General features: G+C 30.7%; 1 protein-coding gene across 1 annotated transcript in view; it reads right to left on the reverse strand.

Annotated features, from left to right (window-relative positions):
* LOC134701990 (ankyrin-1-like) overlaps positions 1 to 23,225 on the reverse strand; it is a 39,803-nt gene extending 16,578 nt beyond the window's left edge. Inside the window, exons 1-10 of the mRNA XM_063563102.1 lie at positions 23,201 to 23,225; positions 21,479 to 21,568; positions 19,025 to 19,126; positions 17,365 to 17,469; positions 15,759 to 15,860; positions 14,796 to 14,897; positions 14,046 to 14,150; positions 12,179 to 12,280; positions 6,918 to 7,019; positions 2,945 to 3,046 (exon numbers count right to left, since the gene is read on the reverse strand). Coding sequence (XP_063419172.1) covers positions 2,945 to 3,046; positions 6,918 to 7,019; positions 12,179 to 12,280; positions 14,046 to 14,150; positions 14,796 to 14,897; positions 15,759 to 15,860; positions 17,365 to 17,469; positions 19,025 to 19,126; positions 21,479 to 21,568; positions 23,201 to 23,224 — 936 coding nt within the window. The 5' untranslated portion in view covers position 23,225. The remainder of the gene's footprint in view (positions 1 to 2,944; positions 3,047 to 6,917; positions 7,020 to 12,178; positions 12,281 to 14,045; positions 14,151 to 14,795; positions 14,898 to 15,758; positions 15,861 to 17,364; positions 17,470 to 19,024; positions 19,127 to 21,478; positions 21,569 to 23,200) is intronic.
* Positions 23,226 to 24,086: the final 861 nt, after the last annotated feature.

A 24,086-nucleotide genomic window follows, 5' to 3' on the forward strand; every position in this document is an offset into this window, starting at 1 on the left:
CAAAAAAAGTAAATATATATACAGTGAAACCTGTTGTAAGAGACCACTTAAGGTAGAGCAAAAACGTGGTCTCTTAAGACAGCAGGGGGTCATTTAATGCAGGTTCAAACTAAATAAAATGCACTGCAGACGGACCTAATTAATGGTCTTAAAATACAGGTTTCTGCTTAATACAAGTTGTCTCTTAAGCAGGTTTGACTGTATTTATATAAATAACAATATTAGTGTGAAAAAAATAGCAAATATTAGTTTGAGTATGTTGATATAAACAAATGTACATTTTGGTTTGTAAAAAAAAAAAAAAATTAAAAAACCTTCTAAATATTTGGTGAGTGGTTTTAATATATAAATTATACAGTAGACATATTTAATTGTTCATGCATAACGTTCAATATCAACATGGTAAATATGTACCAAAATCATGCTTTTTTATTATGAGCAACTTTTAATGTATGCTTATACTTCTAAGTTTAGTTTAGAGATAACAGAAAAGAGTACAAAACAGCATACAACAGCCAAATGGCCACAAATAGTACAAAAGAAAAAACATAGAAAAGTAAACCCCATAAAAATAACCATTATAAGCAGTTAACCATTAGAAGTTCAAGCTGTCAGGAATGTGTTAATACACTACACCACATAATTCAGGCAAATTTTATACTGTTGACATAGTGTCGGGACATGTTTTAGACAATCAAGAATGTGTCGAGATATATTTAGACATCTTTAAGACTGTCAAAAATATGTCGAGATATATTTTGACATCATAATGAATGTCAACAATATTTCAACACTTATCAAGACATATATTAGATAGTTGAGAACGGGTCAAGATTAACCAAGAAACCGATCATATGATGAAGATAGTATTAAGACAATGTTTATACAGTCAAGACATATGTGAAGAACAATCAAGTACTTGTCTTTCAAATTTAGACTTTGTTAAGAAACATGTCGAGTAAAAATTCAAGCAATTTCAGATACAAATTCAATTTGGTCTTTTCAGAATTTTAGACTTTTGTAGTAAACGCACCATTATTAATTTCTAATTTAGTGTGTCTACTATAATGATTGGTTGACTAGTACTTCTAATGATTTTTTTCTATATGCAATAAAATGTTATTAGTCTGTAGTATTGGACAAAACAAACTTTACTCATGCCAAGTATTTCTTTATTTGAAACAAAGATAAAGTCTGCGCAATATTTTGAAAAGTGCAAATTTAAAAAAAAAAAAGACTAGTTGAGAAAAACGAATATATGATACCTAGTATTGGAAGTTTTAAACGACCTTCAACCTTTTGAGTACTCTCATATTTAAAACAGAAATGCTTTTAAAGTAAAATGGTACACACAATGAAATATTCTGAGAGTATTCAGTCTCAAAAACACGTTTTATGAGACAATTGCCCTGAAATAGGACTATATCATGAATATTAGTAGAGAGAGCAAGCCAATTGTGGGATGCTTTTTTCTGCTTTTTTCTCCTTATTTATTATAATCAGCTATAAAAGAAAACTTCTTCCGACGTAATACTCGAATAAACATTTATTGAAAGGTAAATGAATTTTTTTTTTGGAGCAGTAAAAATAAATTATTCACTTAAAGACAGGCTTTTAATGTCCCTCTCTGAAACGCAGCCTAAATTTAACTGTTACGTACTAAGGACTTCAAGTTACACAAATAAATGACTTATTGGCCTATAAAGTTGAGGGAAAAAGAGGTAACAATGGACAAAACGAAACCTTTCAATGACAACAAAGACGTCTATTAGGGATATTTATTCCCCTAAAGTCATACTTTGTGTGTCATATTCATCTGTGTGTAGGCAGATGAGAGATTATATATTTGATCTTGTGTTGGTCAACGCTATTACTCATAATATTATACCATGATGCGGCTTGATGTGGCTTTTTCGAAGAAATCATGCTGTAATCGCACAAAAGTCACTTAAACTATAATTGATTTTTTTTCTGAAACTATTGAACTGATTATGATAAAACTTGACAGTAATGCTTGAACAAAAAAACGTTTTACAGAGGGGAAACACACATTCAGTTTAAAAAAGTATTTAAAATGTCTTCTTTAGGTGTAATACCACCAAATCATGTTACGTCACATCCGGAAAGAGGGTCGAAAATAATTTTCCTTTGAATTTGGCAGCTGTAGGCAGTTTATCCTATATTTCATCGCCGTATTTTTTTTTAACATCATCAACATATATCGGGTGTTCCTAAGCACATTTTTTTTATAGATTGTGTGGTTACTTTTGTGTGGTTGCCATAATGTTATAATGGATAAAAGCAACAGTAGTATACCTTTGTTCGAACTCATAAATCGATAGAGAAAAAAACAAATCAGGGTTACAAACTAAAACTAAGGGAAACGCATCAAATATAAGAGGAGAACAACGACACAACAGAAACACAACATTACAATGTCAAGACTATAATAATGTCTCATGACATTGGACAGGCGCAAACTAGTAAAATTTGGAATAATTAACTTCCAGCGATGAATATTTTCTCATATGGAATTTAATGTCATGTGAAATTTTGTCTATAGTACTGGAAAGAATTAAATTTTACTCATGGTAAACAATTCTTTATTTGAAACACAAATTAGGTATGCACAATATTTTAAAAAGTGCAAATGTAACAAGACTAAACTGAGAAATCAATGGTGGTATTACACCTCTAAATGTTTTACGTTATATTTGAGGTGTATAAGATATGTTTGCAATATCTAAATTGAATCTTTATTTTGGATTTATAAAAAGACAACTGTCTACCAGCAACTGAGTTGACAGGGATACCTCAATTTGGATGCCTTTGCAATTTTCCTGCAACGTCCTTTCTATAAACGATGCTCTGAATTATATGTGATGGTTTGGTACATATCCGATCTGGCAATGATTGAAAATCCTTCAATTAATACATTCCATACCTTATATACTCTTGTTGGATCTATGATGGATCTTTCAAATAACAATTTGACTATTTTGAAATTTTCTTGATCTGCAGCTAAGTCAAATGGAGTGTCCCCATCCTAAAATAGAAATTTTGCAGTGTTAAAATTATTTGATAATAGTAATAATACTATTATAGTAATGTCTTACAATCAAAGTTTGAAAATGCATTATGTTTCTGTCTGCATCTATTAATAATAATAATACATTCGTTTTTCTATAGTGAACATTGATTGGTTAAATATTTCTCAGTGATGTCCTGTGTTTGAATTTGTTTGTTAGCTTTTTGGTCATGAATGTTTGTCTCTAATATTTAATTAACTGTGCATTTGTATTCAGATATCGCAGATCAAATTTATTCGTTCATTGTGTAATCATACGTTTTTTGATTGAGTTAAGTCTGCCAATTGATATTTTATCGTAGGTTTTTCTATGTTGATGTTGTGATGTTATGCTATTGTTTCAGAAAAAGGGAGAAGGTTTGGATCCATTAAAACGTTAAATCCCGCTGCAAATGTTTGCACCTGTCCTAAGTCAGGAATCTGATGTACAGTAGTTGTCGTTTGTTTATGTAATATATACGTGTTTCTCTTTTCTCGTTTTGTTTATATAGATTAGACCGTTGGTTTTCCCGTTTGAATGGTTTTACATTAGTAATTTTGGGGCCCTTTATAGCTTGTTGTTCGGTGTGAGCCAAGGCTCCGTGTTGAAGGCCGTACTTTAACCTATAATGGTTCACTTTTTAAATTGTTATTTGGATGGAGAGTTGTCTCATTGGCACTCACACCACATCTTCCTATATCTATTTATTTAAAAAGGGTAAACACAGTAAGTTACAAAAAACTTAATATTCCTTGAGGCGTTTACATACAAATTACAATACAATTAAACTGATATTTACACAAAGTTAATTTACAGTCAAGTATTTCAGTGTATTATTATTAACATGATAAGCTATAAAGCTGTCATTAAGATCCTAACGTATTTCGGTTTTTCTCGTTACAAGTGAGTGTTGATTATGTATACCAATTAAAAATAAAAAGTTTAAATGTAACTGAATAACATATACGAACGCCATCACGGTTTGGTTGATCGTTTAGAATATATTTTGCACAGAATACAATGGAAATATACCAAAATATCCCTGCCCCGGGGGCAGGATTCAGTAACCTCTAAACAAAAATGTACAATTTCAGTTAAAGAGTAAATTTTGAAGCATAAACATGTACCAAAATGTAAAAAGAAATGCAAGATTAACAAAAATCAGAGACTCTTGACCTTGAACAGACGCACAAAAAGCCGTTGCTTTAACATTTTTTGTGCAAACACAAACCTCCCCAATACCCCTAGCCGATGTAGAATAAACAAACACAGAGCAATACACACAGTCAAACTCAGTTTAGAAAAAAGTCCTAGTCCGTGTTAAAATAACAGAGATAAATAAATTAACAAAGTACTACTATCGGTTACTGACATGTCAGCTCCCGGCCTGATATACACTGTTTAAAAGATTATGTATTCATGTTATGACAATCATGCATCATATCATCATAAAGTAAATGAAAAGAATATATCACGTGTCATGCCAATAATTTGTTTGAAATAAATGTGTTTATTCCCGAATCTAAAACCCTATGAGTTAATCAATATTAATTCCAAAATATGTCATCTTTAATGACTTTACAGAAGTATCGTAACTATATCCCTTCTTAACAAGTCTGTTTGACGGTTTGGTTAGCATTTGAGGTAAATGACGACATAGTTGTGCTTTGTATTGAATATTATCATAAAAGATTGGATGTTAAATACTTGAAAGTATACGATGACTGCATGTTGATTTATATTTACGAATGTTGTCGTTGTACCTATTATGAAATGAAGTTCATGTTTTTACTAGTTTGTAATATCTAAAACCCTAGTGTTATATTTGTTTACTAATACAGATATTTCTTTAGTTAAAATCAAAAATGGTATAACACACACGAGCATACAGAACAAGTTGAGATAAATAAACACCATTATAGAATGACAAGGGAACGTCAATATCTCAAATGGATAATTGAAATAGGAAATAAAATATCGTCTCTTTTATCGTAAATCTCGGTACTAAGGTTCGCTTTAATTTGTTTTTGTATCAAGATCCAAGGAAGGTCAACATGATGAATTTCTAAAGTGTACATACTGAAATCGCTAAAATTGATAAAATATATTGATTTATCATATACTTAGGCTAAATAACATATAAATTTTACCGTATGATAATACCATTAAATGACGTAAATTTCATATTTTTTCAAATTGTTGCTTAGCGGGCTGATATGAAAAGTTTATCACATGCTTCGATTGTTATCACATGCCTTTCCGTAGCGTTATCACATGGCATTCCGGTGATACTCGGTCAATTCCGGTGATACTCGGTCAATTCCGGAAAATACACTTCAAAGCTACGTTTTCAGTGAAAAACATTACAAAGTTGTGCACAAAACAATTATAATGGAAAGTATATCGTGTAAAATAATAAAAACAAACAAATAATTTTAAAATAAATGCATTTTTTATTTGTTTCTGAAAAATAATTTAGAAAGTTTCTTTAAAAAAAATTACTTTTCCAAACAATGTTCATAGTTTATGTATATTGTTGAATATTTTTTTTTTGTCGATTCGTTTATATGAAACTGTTTTTATTTTTCTCTCTCTGTTGAGACATATGATAGAAAACTTTCATATTGAATGTATCAAATTTTGGGTCCGACGTCCGTGAACGTTTTTACTCTTTAAACTTCGGGAACCACGTAAAAGGATCAATACATTAATCTGTTATTTTTCTTTACTGTTGTAGCATATGATAAAAAGATCATAACATGTCATTTTTCATATCGCATGTATTATCAGCCCTCGGTCAATATCAGCCCTCGAGCCATGCGGCTCTTGGGCTGATATTAAACCTAGGGCTGATAATACATGCGATATGAAAAATGCCAAGTAATAATCTGATATTATCATATACTTGTATAAAATATTACTAAAATTTTACAGTTCAATAACATTTAAAAATATCAAAAGGCTATGAAAGGATTACTAGGTTTATTTACCAGATTCTTAAGAATTTCCATAGCGGGCTAATAAAGGTACCTTTATTGACTGCTTCCGGAATGTTATCACATGCCTTTCCGTTAATTTTCGTGACGTTTATCACATGCAACTTCGTGCATTTTCGGAAATTTGATTGAAAAACGACAACAGAACGCGGAAAACGGCAAGTGATAAGACTTTTCCCAAAATAGTTGAGGAGCAATGAATTAAGTTAAACTTGATTTGAAAGACATAAATGAGGTGACAATATTATCGAAGGACATGAAAAAACAAATAAAATGTTTGTTATCAATAAAACAATTAAAGTAAAGAATTTGTTTTGGTTGTCTGTAAATATTTTCTAAAAGTGCAAAGACAAACAAAAATTAAATTTTAATATTTCTTGTCTGTATATCTTCTGCTGAAGTATATGATAAAAAGATAATTACATGTCATTTTTCATATCAGACCCTTTATCGGCTCTCGTTCATGATATCAGCCCTCGAGTCTCCGGCTCTTGGGCTGATATCACAACCGTGGGCCAATAAAGGGTTTGATATGAAAAATGCCATGTAATAATCTATGCATATCATTCAGATATGCAAAAGTGTTATTACATTTTTGTATCAGATGTTGTTTAGATTAGTCTTAGTGGATTTTAGTCAAACTTTGAATTATTGCTACTGATACCAATACAGAAACAGGCCCGCAATAAGTGGTGTACAGTTAGTCTCATTGGAATTTCTATAGCTGTACGATATACGGAATCTCTATAACGAACACAAATGTTTTCTAATAAAAATTAAAATGCATTTATCTTGGAGAATAATTTTTTTTTGAACAGAGATGGACAATTCTGACAGGAACTACATTCCATACCTTATTTCCTTTGTTCGGATCTGTATTCTCGTTTTCTAGTAACAGTTGAACTATGCTGGAAAGTCCATTTGCAGCAGCATAGTGTAAGATAGTGTTACCTGACTGAAATGGAAAAGTAGTACGATGTATAATGTATTGTATTGTACACAAGTATTAGTTACGGCTAAATAGAAATATTGAAAGATCGACCACAATTATTTCAGTTTCACGTTAATAAAAAATATTCATAAAAAAGGTATTGCTATTTTGGCTTTTAGGTAAATTTCAATAGGACAAAGTTGCTGTTATAAAACACATTGTAAAACGTGCAAATGTCTCGAACACTTTTTGCAACATGAATACTATTAAGTCCTTAATATAGAAACTAAAGTATAATTATTTGAGTTATTATAATTTGTTTGATATAAACGCATATATGTAGGGCTGCTAGCTGTCTAAACGTGACACTTTGTTTTTCTAAAAACTTGAGAACTGGAGGCAACGACATCAATATGTCGATGGGTCTTGTTTCCAACACCCACTAATATCAAACTCATTTCTTTTTTGTTTTGGTTGGAAGTTGTTATGATATGAAAATGAATACTGCTTGGTTTTAATTTGTAACCCTGATTTGTTTCGCTTAATCGGTTTAGGTGTAATACCACCAAATCATGGTATGTCACATCCGGTTGGATACGAAAGTAGGTAAAAAAAAATATTGCCTTGAATTTGACCGTTGTAGGTAATTAATCCTACATTTTATTGCAGTAAAACTATTTCTGTGTCATAAACATATGTCTTGGGTATTTCAAAACACCATTATTTTTTATTTGTGATTTCTATAGACAATTTTGTAATCTTGAGGTTACATGGTGACTAAACCTTGTGGACAGATAGACTATTGGGAGATATTGGATTTGTTAACTTCCAATGCTGGTTATTTTCTTATATGCAATGAAATTTTATGTGAAAATTGTTCTAAAGAACTGGACAGGATAAAACTTTACTCATGCCAAGTATTTCTTTATTTGAAACAAAAAAAAAATTCTGCGCAATTTTTTGAAAAGTGCAAATTTAACAAAGACTAATAGGGGAAAGTCAATGGTGGTATTACACCTTTAACCTCTATGTATTAACATTAAAATCACGTTAGACATGATACCATATGTGTATTGAATTCAGTCGATCTGTTTTAGAGATTGTTCACTAAATCGTTCCACTGTATACACCGCGAAATACTTGAAGTAGTTTGTAATTCCATGAATAGGTACTTTAAAAATGTAGTCGGCTTCCACAACTAAAATGAAAAACGATAAAACCGAAACTGCATATGTTTTTAACAATTACGCCTTTGTTAAACTATGTAAGGTTTAAGTTTTTCATATTACTAGCGATAGAAGTTTTATACCATATAGCCGTCTGATCTTAGATATTACAGCTTATGTCACTTTTATAAAAAATCGAATTCGAATCCCAGATGACGCTTGAAATTGAAGCATTCGTCACAACTCGGTCGATTCCGTTTAGAAGAAGAGTAGAGGATTCATTCGATTTGAAACAGGAGGAGCTATCCTAATGTATAATTATAGTTGTAGACAACTTTAACCCTTCAAACATCCAAACTGATTTTCCGGCATCCTACATCAAGTTGTAATTTGAAATGGTGAACAAAGTTTACTAATAAACGTATCCACGTACATGAACATAACAACAGATGCTTATTCTTATTAAGGTTATTTTGGAATTTATGTTCAGAAGTTAACATTTCAATAGAATAATAATTATCATATATTGGCTCATTTCCGAGGTATTATTAGAAATGCAATTTTGAAGTTGACAGTTTTAGAGAAAAAAAATCTACATTTTATTGCAAGGAAAACAACCCGGTTCATAAACATATATAATGGGTGTTTAAAATAACCATTTATTATTGTTTGTTGTTTCGTTAGAATATTTTGAAAACTTGATGATCCATGGTTTCTAAAACTTGCACACAGGACAAAAAGAGATGAAAATTTGATTGGTTAACTTCCAGTCAAGGTTATTGTCTTATATGCATTGAAATGTTATGTGAACATGTGTCTGAAGTACTGGACAAGACAACACTTTTTAAACTAAAAGGGATTTATTACACCTACACATATCTAATTTTATTAGTTAGGTGTATAAGATATGGTTTCAACCTTTCGATTAAATCTTTATTTTGGGTTAAAATCACACCTGTCTACCAGCAATTGGGTTTTAAGAGATTACACAATATGGATGCCTATATCAATTTTGATTGTAACTGCAAGTCCTTTTTTCGCTAAGCTCTGAAGTCTATGTGTAAAAATGGTACTAATCCGGTCGGGCAAAGGTTGAAATTTTTTTCGAATAATACATTCCATACCTTATATACTCTTGTTGGATCTATGATGGATCTTTCAAATAACAATTTGACTATTTTGAAATTTTCTTGATCTGCAGCTAAGTCAAATGGAGTGTCCCCATCCTAAAATAGAAATTTTGCATTGTTAAAGTTATTTGATAATAGTAATAATATTATTATGATAATGTCTTACAATCAAAGCTTAAAAATGCATTATTTTTCTGTCTGCATCTATTAATTATTATAATACATTCTTTATTTAAAAAGGGTAAACACAGTAAGTTACAAAAACCTAATATTCCTTGGGGCGTTCACATACAAACTACAATACAATTAAACTGATATTTACACATAGTTAATTTACAGTCAAGTAGTTCAATGTATTATTATTAACATGATAAGCTATAAAGCTGTCATTAAGATCCTAACGTATTTCGGTTTTTCTCGTTACAAGTGAGTGTTGATTATGTATCCCAACTAAAAATAAAAAGTTTAAATGTAACTAAAAAACATATACGGACGCCAATACGGTTTGGTTGATCGTTTATACTATATTTTGCACATAAGACAATGGAAATATTCCAAAATACCCCTGCCCCGGGGGCAAGATTCAGTAATCTCTAAACAAAAATGTACAATTTCAGTTGAATTGTAAACTTTGAAGCATACACATGTACTAAAATGTAAAAAAAATGCAAGATTAACAAAAATCAGAGACTCTTGACCTTGAACAGACGCACAAAAAGCCGTGGCTTTAACATTTTTTTGTGAAAACACAAACCTCCCCAACACCCCAAGCCGATGTAGAATAAACAAACACAGAGCAGTACACACAGTCAAAACCAGTTTAGAAAAATTCCTAGTCCGTGTCAAAATAACAGAGATAAATAAATTAGCAAAGTACTACTATCGGTTACTGACATGTCAGCTCCCGGCCTGATATACACTGTTTAAAAGATTATGTATTCATGTTATGAAAATCATGCATCATATCATCATAAAGTTAATGAAAAGAATATATCCCGTGTCCAGCCAACAATTGGTTTGAAATAAATGTGTTTATTCCCGAATCTAATATCCTATGAGTTAATCAATAACGAATGTTGTCGTTGTACCTATTATAAAATGAAGTTCATGTTTTTACTAGTTTGTTATATCTATAACCCTAGTGTTATATTTGTTTACTAATACAGATATTTCTTTAGTTAACATAAAAAAATGTATAACATACACGAGTATATAGAACAAAGTGAGATAGGTAAACATCATTTTAGGGTGACAAGGGAACGTCAATATCTCAAATGGATAATTGAAATAGGAAATAAAATATCGCCTCTTTTATCGTAAATTTCGGTAACAAGGATCGCGTTAATCTTTTTATATCAAGATCCAAGGAATGTCAACATAATGAATTTCTAAAGTGTACATACTGAAATCGCTATAATTGATATAATATTTAATATATCATTCAGATATGTAAAAGTGGTATTACTTTTTTGTGTCAGATGTTGTTTAGATTAGTCTTTGCTGATTTTAGTCAAACTTTGAATTGTTGCTACTGATATCAATACAGAAACAGGCCCGCAATAACTGGTGTACAGGTAGTATCATTGGAATTTCTATAGCTGTACGATATATGGAATCTCTATAACGAACACAAATGTTTTCTAATAAAAATTTAAATGCATTCGTCTAGGAGAATAAAAAAAAGGGTGTGCATAAGTGTAAATCACTATCTTTTTCGATTTAACAGAGATGGACAATTTATAATAATAAAAATGTAGTCGGCTTCCACAACTAAAATGAAAAACGATAAAACCGAAACTGCATATGTTTAACAATTACGCCTTTGTTAAACAATGCAAGGTTTAAGTTTTTCCTATTACTAGCGATAGAAGTTTTATACCATATAGCCGTCTGATCTGCAGCTTATGCCATTTTTATAAAAAATCGAATTCGAATGCCAGATGATGCTTGAAATTGAAGCATTCGTTACAACTCAGTCGATTCCGTTTAGAAGAAGAGTAGCGGATTCATTCGATTTGAAACAGGAGGAGCTATCTCTGTCGATGCATCCGATCATGCTTATTTTAAAGTTCTATCCTAATTGATAATTATAGTTGTAGACAACTTTAACCCTTCAAACATCCAAACTGATTTTCCGGCATCCTATATCAAGTTGTAATTTGCAAAGGTGAACGAAGTTTACTAATAAACTTATCCACGTACATGAACATAATAACAGATGCTTATTCTTATTAAGGTTATTTTGGAATTTATGTTCAGAAGTTAACATTTCAATAGAATAATAACTATCATATATTGGCTCATTTCCGAGTTATTATTAGAAATGCAATTTTGAAGTTGACAGTTTTAGAGAAAAAAAATCTACATTTTATTGCAAGGAAAACAACCCGGTTCATAAACATATATAATGGGTGTTTAAAATAACCATTTATTATTGTTTGTTGTTTCTTTAGAATATTTTGAAAACTTGATGATTCATGGTTTCTAAAACTTGCACACAGGACAAAAAGAGGTGTTAATTTGATTGGTTAACTTCCAGTGAAGGCTATTGTCTTATATGCATTGAAATGTTATGTGAACATGTGTCTGTAGTACTGGACAAGACAACACTTTTTAAACTAAAAGGGATTTATTACACCTACACATATCTAATTTTATTAGTTAGGTGTATAAGATATGGTTTCAACCTTTCGATTAAATCTTTATTTTGGGTTAAAATCACATCTGTCTACCAGCAACTGGGTTTTAAGAGATTACACAATATGGATGCCTATATCAATTTTGATTGTAACTGCAAGTCCTTTTGTAATGTGTAAGCTATGTGTAAAAATGGTACAGATCCGGTCGGGCAAAGGTTGAATTTTTTTTCGGATAATACATTCCATACCTTATATACTTTTGTTGGATCTATAATTGATCTTTCAAATAACAATTTGACTATTTTTAAATTTTCTTTATCTACAGCTATGTCAAAAGGAGTTTTCCCATCCTAAAATAGAAATCTTGTAATGTTAAAGTTATTTTAGAATAATAATTATAAAAATGTCTTACAATTTAAGTTTGAAATTGCTCAATTTGTTTTGTCGGCATCTACTAATGGTGCTGATACATCCCTCTCTTCTTGATTATCATGTATTAACATCAAAAGTTAATTAATTTTAGTTTCAAAACGTTTTCGCCACCAATTATATACAAAAGTAATCTTGAAATGAGTATTGCACTAGTATTATATGTTGTGTGTATTTTTGATACCTCAACAATCTCAGTTATATGTTTTTTTTCTACATTTTGCCATTATTATTATGTTATCAAAATGTACATGATCGGACGGAAAATATAAGAAACCGTTACGTATTTATTTGTTAATACAATCCGAAACTGTATCTTTCTGGGATCTAGCACTTAAATTGGTAATCTATAAATCAATTCAAATTGATCTATTTTGAATGATTCCATAAATCCTGGATGAATATTTGTTATATAATTTTCAAGGTGTTTCCGTAGAGATTTGTTAACTTTACAGTAAATTACAGTAAAGAAAACATTAGTTTCATCTTCAACCTCATAAATATTACGACATTTACAAATTCTTTTTCTATTTGAATGTCTGTATAACTACCCCTCTCTATTTCCAAGAGACGGCCACTTACTCGCATTTTACATTAAAGAGGAACGAAAGATTCCAAAGGGACAGTCAAACTCATAAATCTAAAAAAAACCGACAACGCCAAATTACATAATATTTTATATCAATAGCTGATTTTAATTTTCTAACGCATATAAAATTTATAGCTATTTTTTAGTTCTTTAATATTTCGTGAGAATGAACTCTTCTTTTTTGTTGATAGTTAAATTCTTGTATATTATTTACGTCGTAGATGTTTTTGTGTCCTGTTTAATTGTTCCTTTTAAAATTGTTATACGATGATGACTGATGTACCCATATTTTGACTATTTTATTAATTGTGACTGATTATTTAACGCATCATGTAAATGTAGCGGACTTTTGATGAGACTGTTATTAAAGTGAGAGGGTTAGCGCTATAGAACCATTTGAAAATGCCTGTACCAAGTCAGGAATATGACAGTTCTTGTCCATTCGTTTTTGATGCGTTTTGTTATTTGATTTTGCCATGTGATTATGGACTTTCCAAATTGATTTTCCTCTGAGTTCAGTATTTTTGTGATTTTACTTTTTCTTTGGTCTCAAACTTCAAGTTCATCTGATAAAAGATTATGGACGCGTTGTAAACACTTAAGTGTCTACTTCAGTCGAATCAATTAGTTTACGTGAAAGATTTCAACTGATTAAGTCATTATACATCATGGAATGTATTATAATCGGCATCACTTCGTCAATTGTTTTTGAATTTAATTAACTGTGTAAATCTTGTTTTGTAGTGATACGGCATCTACAGTCATCAATAATTCTTATTTTTATACTAAGTAAAAATAGTCATGCGTTCATGAATGATAAATACTTGTTTTAATTTATATGTGCAAAAGGAATTCTGTACATAATAAACTTAAATTAAGAAAACGAATCTCCATGTATTACTTATCTTGGACAAGTTTGCCTCTTATAAAATCTGAAGGATTTGAGTGAGTATAAGTATGTCTTGAATATTTTGAATACCTCAAGTTTTTTTCATTCTGAAGAATAAAGTATTTTGTGACAACGAGTATACATTTAATAAATATTATCATCCTGACAATACTTTTGATAAAATATTTAACAACACGTCATATCGTACCTGATTTTCTTTATTTGGATCTATATCTTCTTTTTTTAATAACAGTTGCACCATATTCAGATTTTCACATTTAACAGCTAAGTGAAGGGTAGTATCACCATCATACTGAAATGTAGATTACATTAATAATGTATGTACATCATGTACATAAAACTTATACATGGCGATGTGTAGTCGAATCCCGTTTAAATTTACAAGGAGTGCCAGTTATTTAAAAGTTCAGTTGTTATGTGTGTGTAATTCCTCCACCAACAAAACCATGTCGTCTTGTAATAGCCAGTATTACTGTATGTAGCATCGAACTCAACAAACCAATAACGAACAATATCAAGGTAACACACATTTGGTATAACAAATGATCATCATTTTAAAAAGGAGGTCACAGTTTCGGCATTCGAAATATGATAGGATGTAAGTACAGTTGTCGACATAATATAGCCGAAAACAAAAGCTGCTTACATCTACGTCATGTGTGGCGTAGTTAAAAGTTGTCTCATTTGCTATCATATCAAATTTTTTTTTTAATATGTATCAGGATATTTGTATTTTTTAACATATTTTTGTCCCCTTTTTATTCGATGTCTCAAACGATTAAACAATTGTACTTATCGGGCAAACTATGCATACTCTATATTTGTTTTAGGGTTTGTATAATATTTCAATAAAAAATATGTCCAGTTCTATTCGTTTATGGTTTTGATGGAATATGTTACAAAGTTGTACAATCTTGTAAAACACGTCATCTCATACCTTTTTTTCTTTATTTGGATCTATATCTGCTTTTTCTAATAACAATTCAACTATGTTGATAAATCCACCTCTAGCAGCTGCGTGTAAGGGAGTACCATTATACTAAAATAAAAAAAAAAGGATGCAATGTTCGTATTTTATAGACAGTTATATAAAAAGAAATATGTCATACAAATATTAGGGGTACAATAAAAAAAACATCGATCAACAATTTCAAATTTGTCAATTGCATTTTTGTGGTAACTGTACATATGAATTAGTTAATAACAAATTATTTATATTGTGATGAGTATTAGAATCCTACTTAAAAAATACAAATATTAATAGTTTTTCAGAAGGTCGGGTGTTATATCCCCATGGTAGAACCATTGTCACTGAACATGCCACTAATCTCTGTGAATTGCATCTTTTTTAAACTGTAAATATATTTTATCGTACGCAAAATGTGTTCATGTTGATGCTTATTTGACTCAAATCTCATTTAAATTGATTTAGATTGCCAGTTTTCAAGAAGGTCGGTTAATCTGTCTGTTAACTCCAGATTCTTCCATCGACACAAACTGGTCGGCCTGATATAATCGTTCTCACCAAACGAATCTTCATATTCCAAGAAACAAATAAACGAACAATATCATGGTTAAGTTGTTTCACAGTCATAGTTTAACAGTTAGTATCATTACGGTAGATTTCAAGAAAAAGGTTTCAGTCAATGCAATCGAAATAATTTATGATGTCAAAAGCTGCCAAAATTATATAACAGAAATAGACAATCTGTTAACATCTACGATATTTGTAACGTTGAAAGGTGTCTCATTGGCAATTTTGCCATTTATAAAAAAGTTTGTGTATCCTTACCATCCAAACAATCTATGTTATATAATGTATTCCTTTTATATGATTGTTATAGGAGATTTAACAAAGTTGAACAATTCTGCAAAAAAAAAACACCCCGTCATTTCTTACCTTACTTTGTTTATTTGGATCTATATCTGCTCTTTTTAATAATAGTTTAACTATTTTGATGAATCCACCCTTAACAGCGGCGTGTAAGGGAGTAGCATTATACTGAAACAAAAAGCTTGCAATGTATATAATATGATAAGAAGGTATACAAAAGTAAAATACCGAACTCGGAGGAAAATTCAAAACGGAAAGTCCCTTATCAAATGGCAAATCAAAACCTCAAACAAATCAAACAAAAGGACAACAATTGTCATATTCCTGACTTTGTACATACTTTTTCGTATGTCAAAATTGGTGGATACAACTTGGTTTTAAAGCTAGCTAATTTTCTCACCTGTTCGACAGTGGTGTAAAATAACATAATATTGAGAACAAAATAAACAGACATAATAGGTAAAAATTCCAAAATTCCTTGACATACCCCTCGTTCATCAATTTCTGCTAATACACTGATGACGTGTTACAAAGTATGAGAAGCAGCTGCAAGCTTGTAATTACCGAATAAGTTGGGAAATATATATCAAGTTGGGAAATGATTATTCAATATACAGGTGAAGTTAGTATAATGCTACTAATGTGAGGGAAATTGATAATTTCAAAACTAAAATTGTCGCTTTTATCATAAAAACAACATTGTCATATCAATGATAGAGTACATCAAATATCCTTGGCCATCAATTAAAGATTTATTATTTTAAAATTGTTTTCATGAATTGTTTTTTTTCAACAACTGCATATCTGTATGAAGTCAATAACTTGTGTATATAAAACATTTCCATTGTTTTGTGTATTTGAAATTCTTTTAAATTGACAAGTTGTCCAGCCTTAGGTTGATAATTTTGCTTGTTCACCCCAGCTTCATTCACCACAAACACCTGATAGGTGATAGCATTAGCGTTATTCTGAACAAACAAATATACGAACATTAGAGTTGTAATCGGTTTTACACACCCATTATGACATTTGGTATCAATACAGACAGATTTAAAATTAAAAGAGGTCTCAGTTGGTGCAGCCAAAATAAAATGTAGTTAAAGCTTTCAAAATCATAAAGCAGAAATAGATTACTTGTTTTAACATCTACGACATTTGTAACGTAGTTGAAAGTTGTCTTATTGGCAAACATACCACATTTCCTTTCCTCTCCATTTATATCTGGATATGTGTAATTTAACATCATTTTTGTATTAGATGTCTCACACGATTAAGCAATGATACTATCCCACTAATCCATGTATTCTCTGTTTTGTGTATTTGTATGTAAAGAATGACTAATATTTTTTTCTTTTTATGAAGAAATAACATAACAAAATGTGGTGCACACTGAATATTCCGCGTAGCGGGTTATTTGAAGTGTGTATCTCATTTCTTATGTTATTTCGAATAGGCAGAAAAAGTCATTTCTTATAATTTGATTCTTAAACCGGAATGAATAATGAAAATACATAGATTACGTCACGATCACAAGACGTCATGCAATCAGAAGACGAGTAACATCCAAAATTAAATTATATTATGATAAAATTTCCAGTACTCTTTTTTTTTTGATTTCTGGTTGAAAATTTAACAAAAATTGACGATTTTGTTAAAGAGCGTTATTTCATACCTTATTTTCCTTATTTGGATCTATATCTGCTCTTGCCAATAACAATTTAACTATACCGATGTATCCACTACTAGCAGCTGCGAACAGGGGAGGTCCGCCATCACACTGAAATAAAAAGATTGCAACTTCGTATTATCCTACAAAGGTTAAAAACATTGTGAAAAAACATTGACCAGCAAATGTATTAAAACCTTTTCAATAATATATAAAATTGAGAATGGAAATGGGGAATGTGTCAAAGAGACAACAACCCGACCAAAATAAAAAAATACAACAGCAGAAGTTGTATTGTGTCTGTACATATATGCATTTGTATTGTATCTGTACATATAAATCATGTAAAAAACATGTACATGATGATGAGTATTTAAAGAAACAAAGATTGTCAGTTTTCCAGAAGGACAGTTGTTTTTTCAAGCATTCTCAACCAACAAAAACAGGACCCCATGGTATAACCAATATCACTTGAGGGCATACGATACAGTTACAGGGGAGGTAATGAAGTTGCTAACGTAAATTGTTATTTTGGAAACGTCAAACTTTGACTTATCGGGAAGAAATTCAGTTTTCGACGGATTTTTATCATTCCAACTTATATAACTTGAAAACGAGTTCATGGACCCCTCTTTTTAAATAGCCATTTGATTTGATTATGCGAGAAGATTATATGCGCAAATTTTCATGAATACGTAAATAGTGCATTTTTTCTTTAAATTTGATAAATATACAGCAAAACATTTGTTTTTTTCTACATTTATGATAAATATGAGTTATTTATGAATAATACATGAATAAATTTTTAGGATACTTATAATTTGTGTTTATCGTTTAAAACAAAAAAGTTATGTCTATCTTTCGAATGGGAAAACACGGCCACAAATCCGAATTTTTAGCAAATGCACAAAATTTCGACCTCATTTTACTCAAAAAGTAGCAGATGAATTTTTCATCGTTCCACAAGTAGAAGGGCACAGTTGATTTCAATGAGAATTTCGAAAACCTACTGGTAAATTCGATCATTCATTCCACCTTCGAATAAACCTTGGTCAATAAAACACACAATTTCTCGGTATGACGTGATTAATTGGTTGAGTTATTGGTGTTTGTTTTTCACCGTCTCAGCATAAATAGATTATATCGCGTGCGAAAGTTAATTTAAATATTTTTGCCCATATCGTTTTAATATTAGACAATATAACAAATAATCTCATTAAAAAGATGTGGTATGAGTGTCAATGAGACAACTCTCAATCCAAGGCATATTTTAAAGAAGTGGTCTCATCGACGTCAATTGAAACCTTATATGATGTAGGTAAAGCTGTCAACACTATAGAACAGAAACAGAGAAGCTGATAACATCTACATGGTCTACGTCATTTGCGATCTAGTTGAAAGATGTCTAATTGGCAATTATATCACTTTCACTTTTTTAATATGTATTAGGAAATTTGTAAGTTTAACATCATTTTTCTTTCTTTTCTTTCGATGTTTTAATCGATTTAGCAATTATACTAATCGAAGATCCTATTCATACCCTAGTTGTTTTGATTTTTGTTTTATTTCTATATTTTGAATAAAAATATTTCCTGTTCATTTCTTCTTTGATTTCGGTTGATGATCAAACACAGTTGTACAATTCTGAAAGAATGTTTCCCCATACCTTATCCTCTTTATTTGGATCTATATCTGCTCTTCCTAATAACAATTCAACTATGTTGATGAATCCACCTCTAGTAGCTGCGTGTAAGGGAGTACCATTATACTAAAACAATCAACGTTCGTATTATCCCACAGAGGTTTAAAAACAATGCCATACAAATGAAAAGAGTACTTAAAAAAGTAAGGCCAACAAATTGAGAAGTCTATTAATTTCATAAAGGTTTTTATCAATCGCATTTTTGTTGAAAATATATTTTTTTCTGAACTGAGGCGACGTGAAACAAAAACCAATCAACTCGAGTAGTAGAATTAACTGTTAGTGTACTAGAATTAACTATTAGTGTAGTAGATTTGACTATTAGTGTAGTTTTAGTTCTAAAATAATAAGAAATTGAAGACATACCATTCGTATTGGCGACTGCAAAACTTAACGTAATGCTATTCAATTTGAAGAAAGATTTGTACTGAATCTGATAAGTCAATTATAACTGGTGTATTTAAATGAGTTGAAGGTATTTATTTATTTATATGTGACCTCACTACCTTTTTTCTGTTTCTTATTCACAGTAAGCAATGGATCACTTAAATTGTTCCCTCGAATGAGAGTTAAAATGTGCATGTCCGTCTACCATAGTTTGTCTTTCCTTGAACTCATTGTCATTGTTCAGTAGTTAGTATTGAGTTTGAATTATGTATGCCTATTTCAGAAATTACTAGCAACAGTTCCTACGCTATACATTGTGTATATGATTGTAAATGCTCTTCGACTTTGTACTTGTTTGGCTCTACAACTATTTTGTTCTGAGCGTCACTGATGAGTTTTGACTTACATCTAGAAATTGGCAATCAGGGTCGGTTGAAAACAAAACTTTACGACAAAAGAGTTGATTTTAGCTTTCTAATTGTAAACTTCCCATTTCTTACTTTTAGTTTTTCTTAAACATTGGTGTTGATGCATTATGAAATGGTGGGTTAGTTTTCATAGAGTTATAGGGATCAAACTGTCAAATAAATGAAAATGTTTTTCATATCGCTGATCACTTAGTCTAGTATGCTCCAAACAATAAACTATAATGATTACAAAATAGCTATGAATGGTAAGTCGCCCTTTATAAATGTCAAACAGAACAACAATTTAAAACAAGGATCAGATTTGTAAACAACTTTTCTTGATAGTCTTTATCATATTATGTTATGTTACAATTCAAAATAAGTACTCATACTAAAATCTATCCATTTAACATGCTATATGAAATTAGCTTATCACTCTCAAATAACATATTTTACATTAAATTATTCAAAATTAAATAAACACAAACATTTTTATACCTCAATATCACCGAATAAAGGAGCACATTTTTTTTTTTATATTTTATGGATATTTCAACAAATAGTTTAAAATCTGATTAATACACATTAAAATATCGTTTAGAGAAAATATGTGTTCATCCAACACAAAATATGTACAGAAAAGCAGTATAGAAAAATATACGTCCAAAGGTATGTTCAAAAACGAGAAAGTCCATAAAAATTAAAACTTATCCAACAACGAGTGAATAGAACAAACAGCTGTTGTTATTCTGACTTGGTACTGGCATTTTCTTAACGAAAGGGTAGTTTGATAGTTATATGAGATCACCACTAGTTTTTGGTGGGGTTCGTGTTTCTTATTCTTTAGTTTTCTATGTTGTGTCACGTGTACTATTGTTTGACTTGTTGTCTTTTTCATTTTTATCCATGCATGTCAGTTTATTTTCGGTTTATGAGTTTGACTGTTCATCTGGTATCTTTCGTCCATCTTTTACTCAAGTTTTATGGCTAGCAAAACATATTTATCATAGTACACTTGTTAGCCATTATATTTACAAAATTGCGTGAGCAACTCAAACGTACATACTAGGTTAACGTGACAATAATTTGGAGTCAGTAGACTGTGTAAGACATACTTCACAGATATTTACAACTGACTAAAAGTCTAACACACTTAACAATATATCTAACAAAGACTCCAACAGAAAAGTTGCTGTACTTGAAAATGGAACTAACTACAATATTTAAAAAAAACTGTTTTTGGTAAATGAGAAGAACACAGTAAAACCCAACACCTTCATTTAAAAACTATTTTTGAGAGGTAAAATATTGCTAAGTCAAAAATTAACTAAGTCTATATTGATTCATGGAAAGTAGAGAAACATTCAGAACATATATCAATCTATTCTCCATTTAGTAAAATTTATAAACCTTTTACATTAGCAAAACACTGTTGAAAGTAATAACCATAATATATAGCTTATACACAACGAAATGTAAAAGAATCATATTTGCAGATGAATGTTAGGGAACAATAAAATGAAATTCTCTTTAAATGCATTGTTATCTGTCAATTGCATGTTATATTATTATCGTGGGATACAATTTATTTCATTTATTAAGCTGTCTAGCAAATTATCCTCACCCAGCCGTATCTGCTGTTTATATCTGCACCTTCGGCAAGACAATTTCTGACCTTTATTAAATTTCCGGCTTCAGCTGCGTGAAAGAGATCCTATAAAAGAAAAAAAACACATATATAATAGAAAAACAAAGGACGTGTGGTATTCATATATGATAAAATATCAACTAAAGCAACAACAAAAAACCCGACAAACAATAAAATTGAGAATCGAAATGGGGAAAGTGTCAAATAGACAAATACCCGACCATAGAACAGACAACATCAGAAAGTCACCAACAAGTCTTCAATGCAGCGAGAAATTCCCACACACAGAGGCGTCCTTCCGCTTGCCCCTAAACAAATATATATACAAGTTTAGTGATAATGAACGCCATACTAAACTCCAAATTGTACACAAGAAACTAAAATTGAAAATAATACAAGACTAATAACAGCTAGAGGCTCCTGACTTGGGACAGGCGCAAAAATGCGGCGGGGTTAAACATGTTTATGAGATCTCAACCCTCTTCCTATACCTCTAGCCAATGTAGAAAAGTAAAAAATAGCACTTGTATTGCTGTTCTGCATCTCAAAATCACTCGGAGGTCTTTTATAATGAGCAAAAGAAAACTTTCATCTCACTGCAAGTTTGTAACGTCCCCTAGCATATGGTTTTAGCGGAATTCTTTGCAATATTCCATTAACCAGTATTTTCAAATAGGAATAATGAATTTAAACTAATGTATCTTAAATAATACTTGTTGATTTTTTCACCATTAACTTAAGCTTAGTATAGATTTATGGTATCAGCTGAGTTTACTTAATAATGCACTGAACATTTTGTTTTATCAAAACATATATAAAATAGTAAATAAAGCAACTTTATAAATTTGAAAAATGACACCTTTGTTTTGTTCAATCGAGAATTGAATATTATCATAATAAAAGAACTTCCATAGCAATCCTTCACAACCCATTAAAATAGGAATTTGTTCCAAAGTTACAGTAAGAATTTATTTCAATTAAATTCAAATAGTTTTAGTCAAAATTAAAGAAATGGCGTACAAGAAGCATTATAATAAGATTAAATAACCTCAGTACATGTGTGTTTTACAGGTATAAAACGAAGGCCCTATTTTTCTTAAACTTGTATTTTACTTATTTGGTGAATCCAAAAGGCCTTGCGATTTAAGTCAAACAGGATGTTGCAATTTTTAGTGAATGTTATCTAGAATTTATTACAGAAGGTATTACTAATCTGAAGAACAATTTTTATAAATTTCTTTAATTTTGTTTCCCGTTTTGATAAATATTTAATATAAAATATCCCAAATTATAATAATAGATATATTTTCAATATAAGGTTAAACAATTTCATTGATTTTGTTGGCTGTTGTTACCTCATTTAAAAGTTAAGGGTCAAGTACAAATCAGTACAGTCGAGTATGGTTAAGACTAGAGTCGAGTAATGACGATTAAAATTCAGACCAATTCAGACTGATCCGATAAAAATCAGTACAGACGAGTACAGATATTGGCGATTTCAAACTTTTACTTTTGCAAATAGTTTCTTCGCTCGAGTGTTTAACATGCTAATAAATCAATAGATACATTGAAAGGAATATCCATCGGAATATTGCAATAAAACCAATGTTACGTCAAATCTGAATTCGGAATACCATATTCATGCAGTTTGTGATGGTTTTTTTTATGGAAAGAGAGAGACATCGTTATAACAATTACCTGATTTAGCTTAGGTCTGTCCATCTTCTATCTGTAAAACAAAAAACAAAATTACTTTGAGCTTTAAATTTTTTTAGAAATCGTTATCGAAGATACCAGAGTGGAGTTCGTACGACGCTGTTTCGTCTGCATTAGAACTATTGGTAGCTCTGAAATATCGACAGTAAAAAGGTCAAGTCAGTTAGGAATGATGCAGAGCATTGAAAACAAAAAGAAACAATTACACGTAGTGACAAATTAGAACTCCGCGCTTTAGACAGAAGCATTTAAATATACAGAATGGTTTTTAGTTCAAATGTATACTAAACAGTTTATGACGATTAAGATGATTAACTGATATCTTATGTCAGCATAGGAGTATAACTGATTATTGGGCTGCTGATAAACCCGGGAACTATTGCCGAACATAATTCCCACCGGCCCAGTTCTGATAAAAACTCGCCAAAGATACAATATTTATATTTAATCTAATGTTGTTTTTCTTGATAATAGTTATCAAAAGTACCAGCAGTGGCATCGACCCAGTGGTGTAAAAAGTTACCAGGATTATGATTTAGTACGCCAGACGCGCATTTTGTCTATATAAGACTCATCAGTGACTCTTTAGTCAATAGTTATAAAGCAAAACAAGTACAAAGGAGAAGAGCATTGAGGACCCAAAATTCCAAACAGTTGTGCCAAATACGGCTACGGATAGTTTTCGAAAAATTCAAAGTTTTGTAAACAGGAAATTTATAAAAATGACAACATAATTGATATTCATGTCAACACCGAAGTGCTGACTACTGGGCGGTGATACCCTCGGGGACGAAACGTCCACCAGCAGTGGCATCGACCCAGTGGTGTGAAAAGTTAACAAAAGTACCTGGATTATGATTTAGCACGT

This window comes from Mytilus trossulus, unplaced genomic scaffold, assembly GCF_036588685.1.
Source record: "Mytilus trossulus isolate FHL-02 unplaced genomic scaffold, PNRI_Mtr1.1.1.hap1 h1tg000373l__unscaffolded, whole genome shotgun sequence".
Classification (NCBI taxonomy): Eukaryota; Metazoa; Mollusca; class Bivalvia; order Mytilida; family Mytilidae; genus Mytilus; species Mytilus trossulus.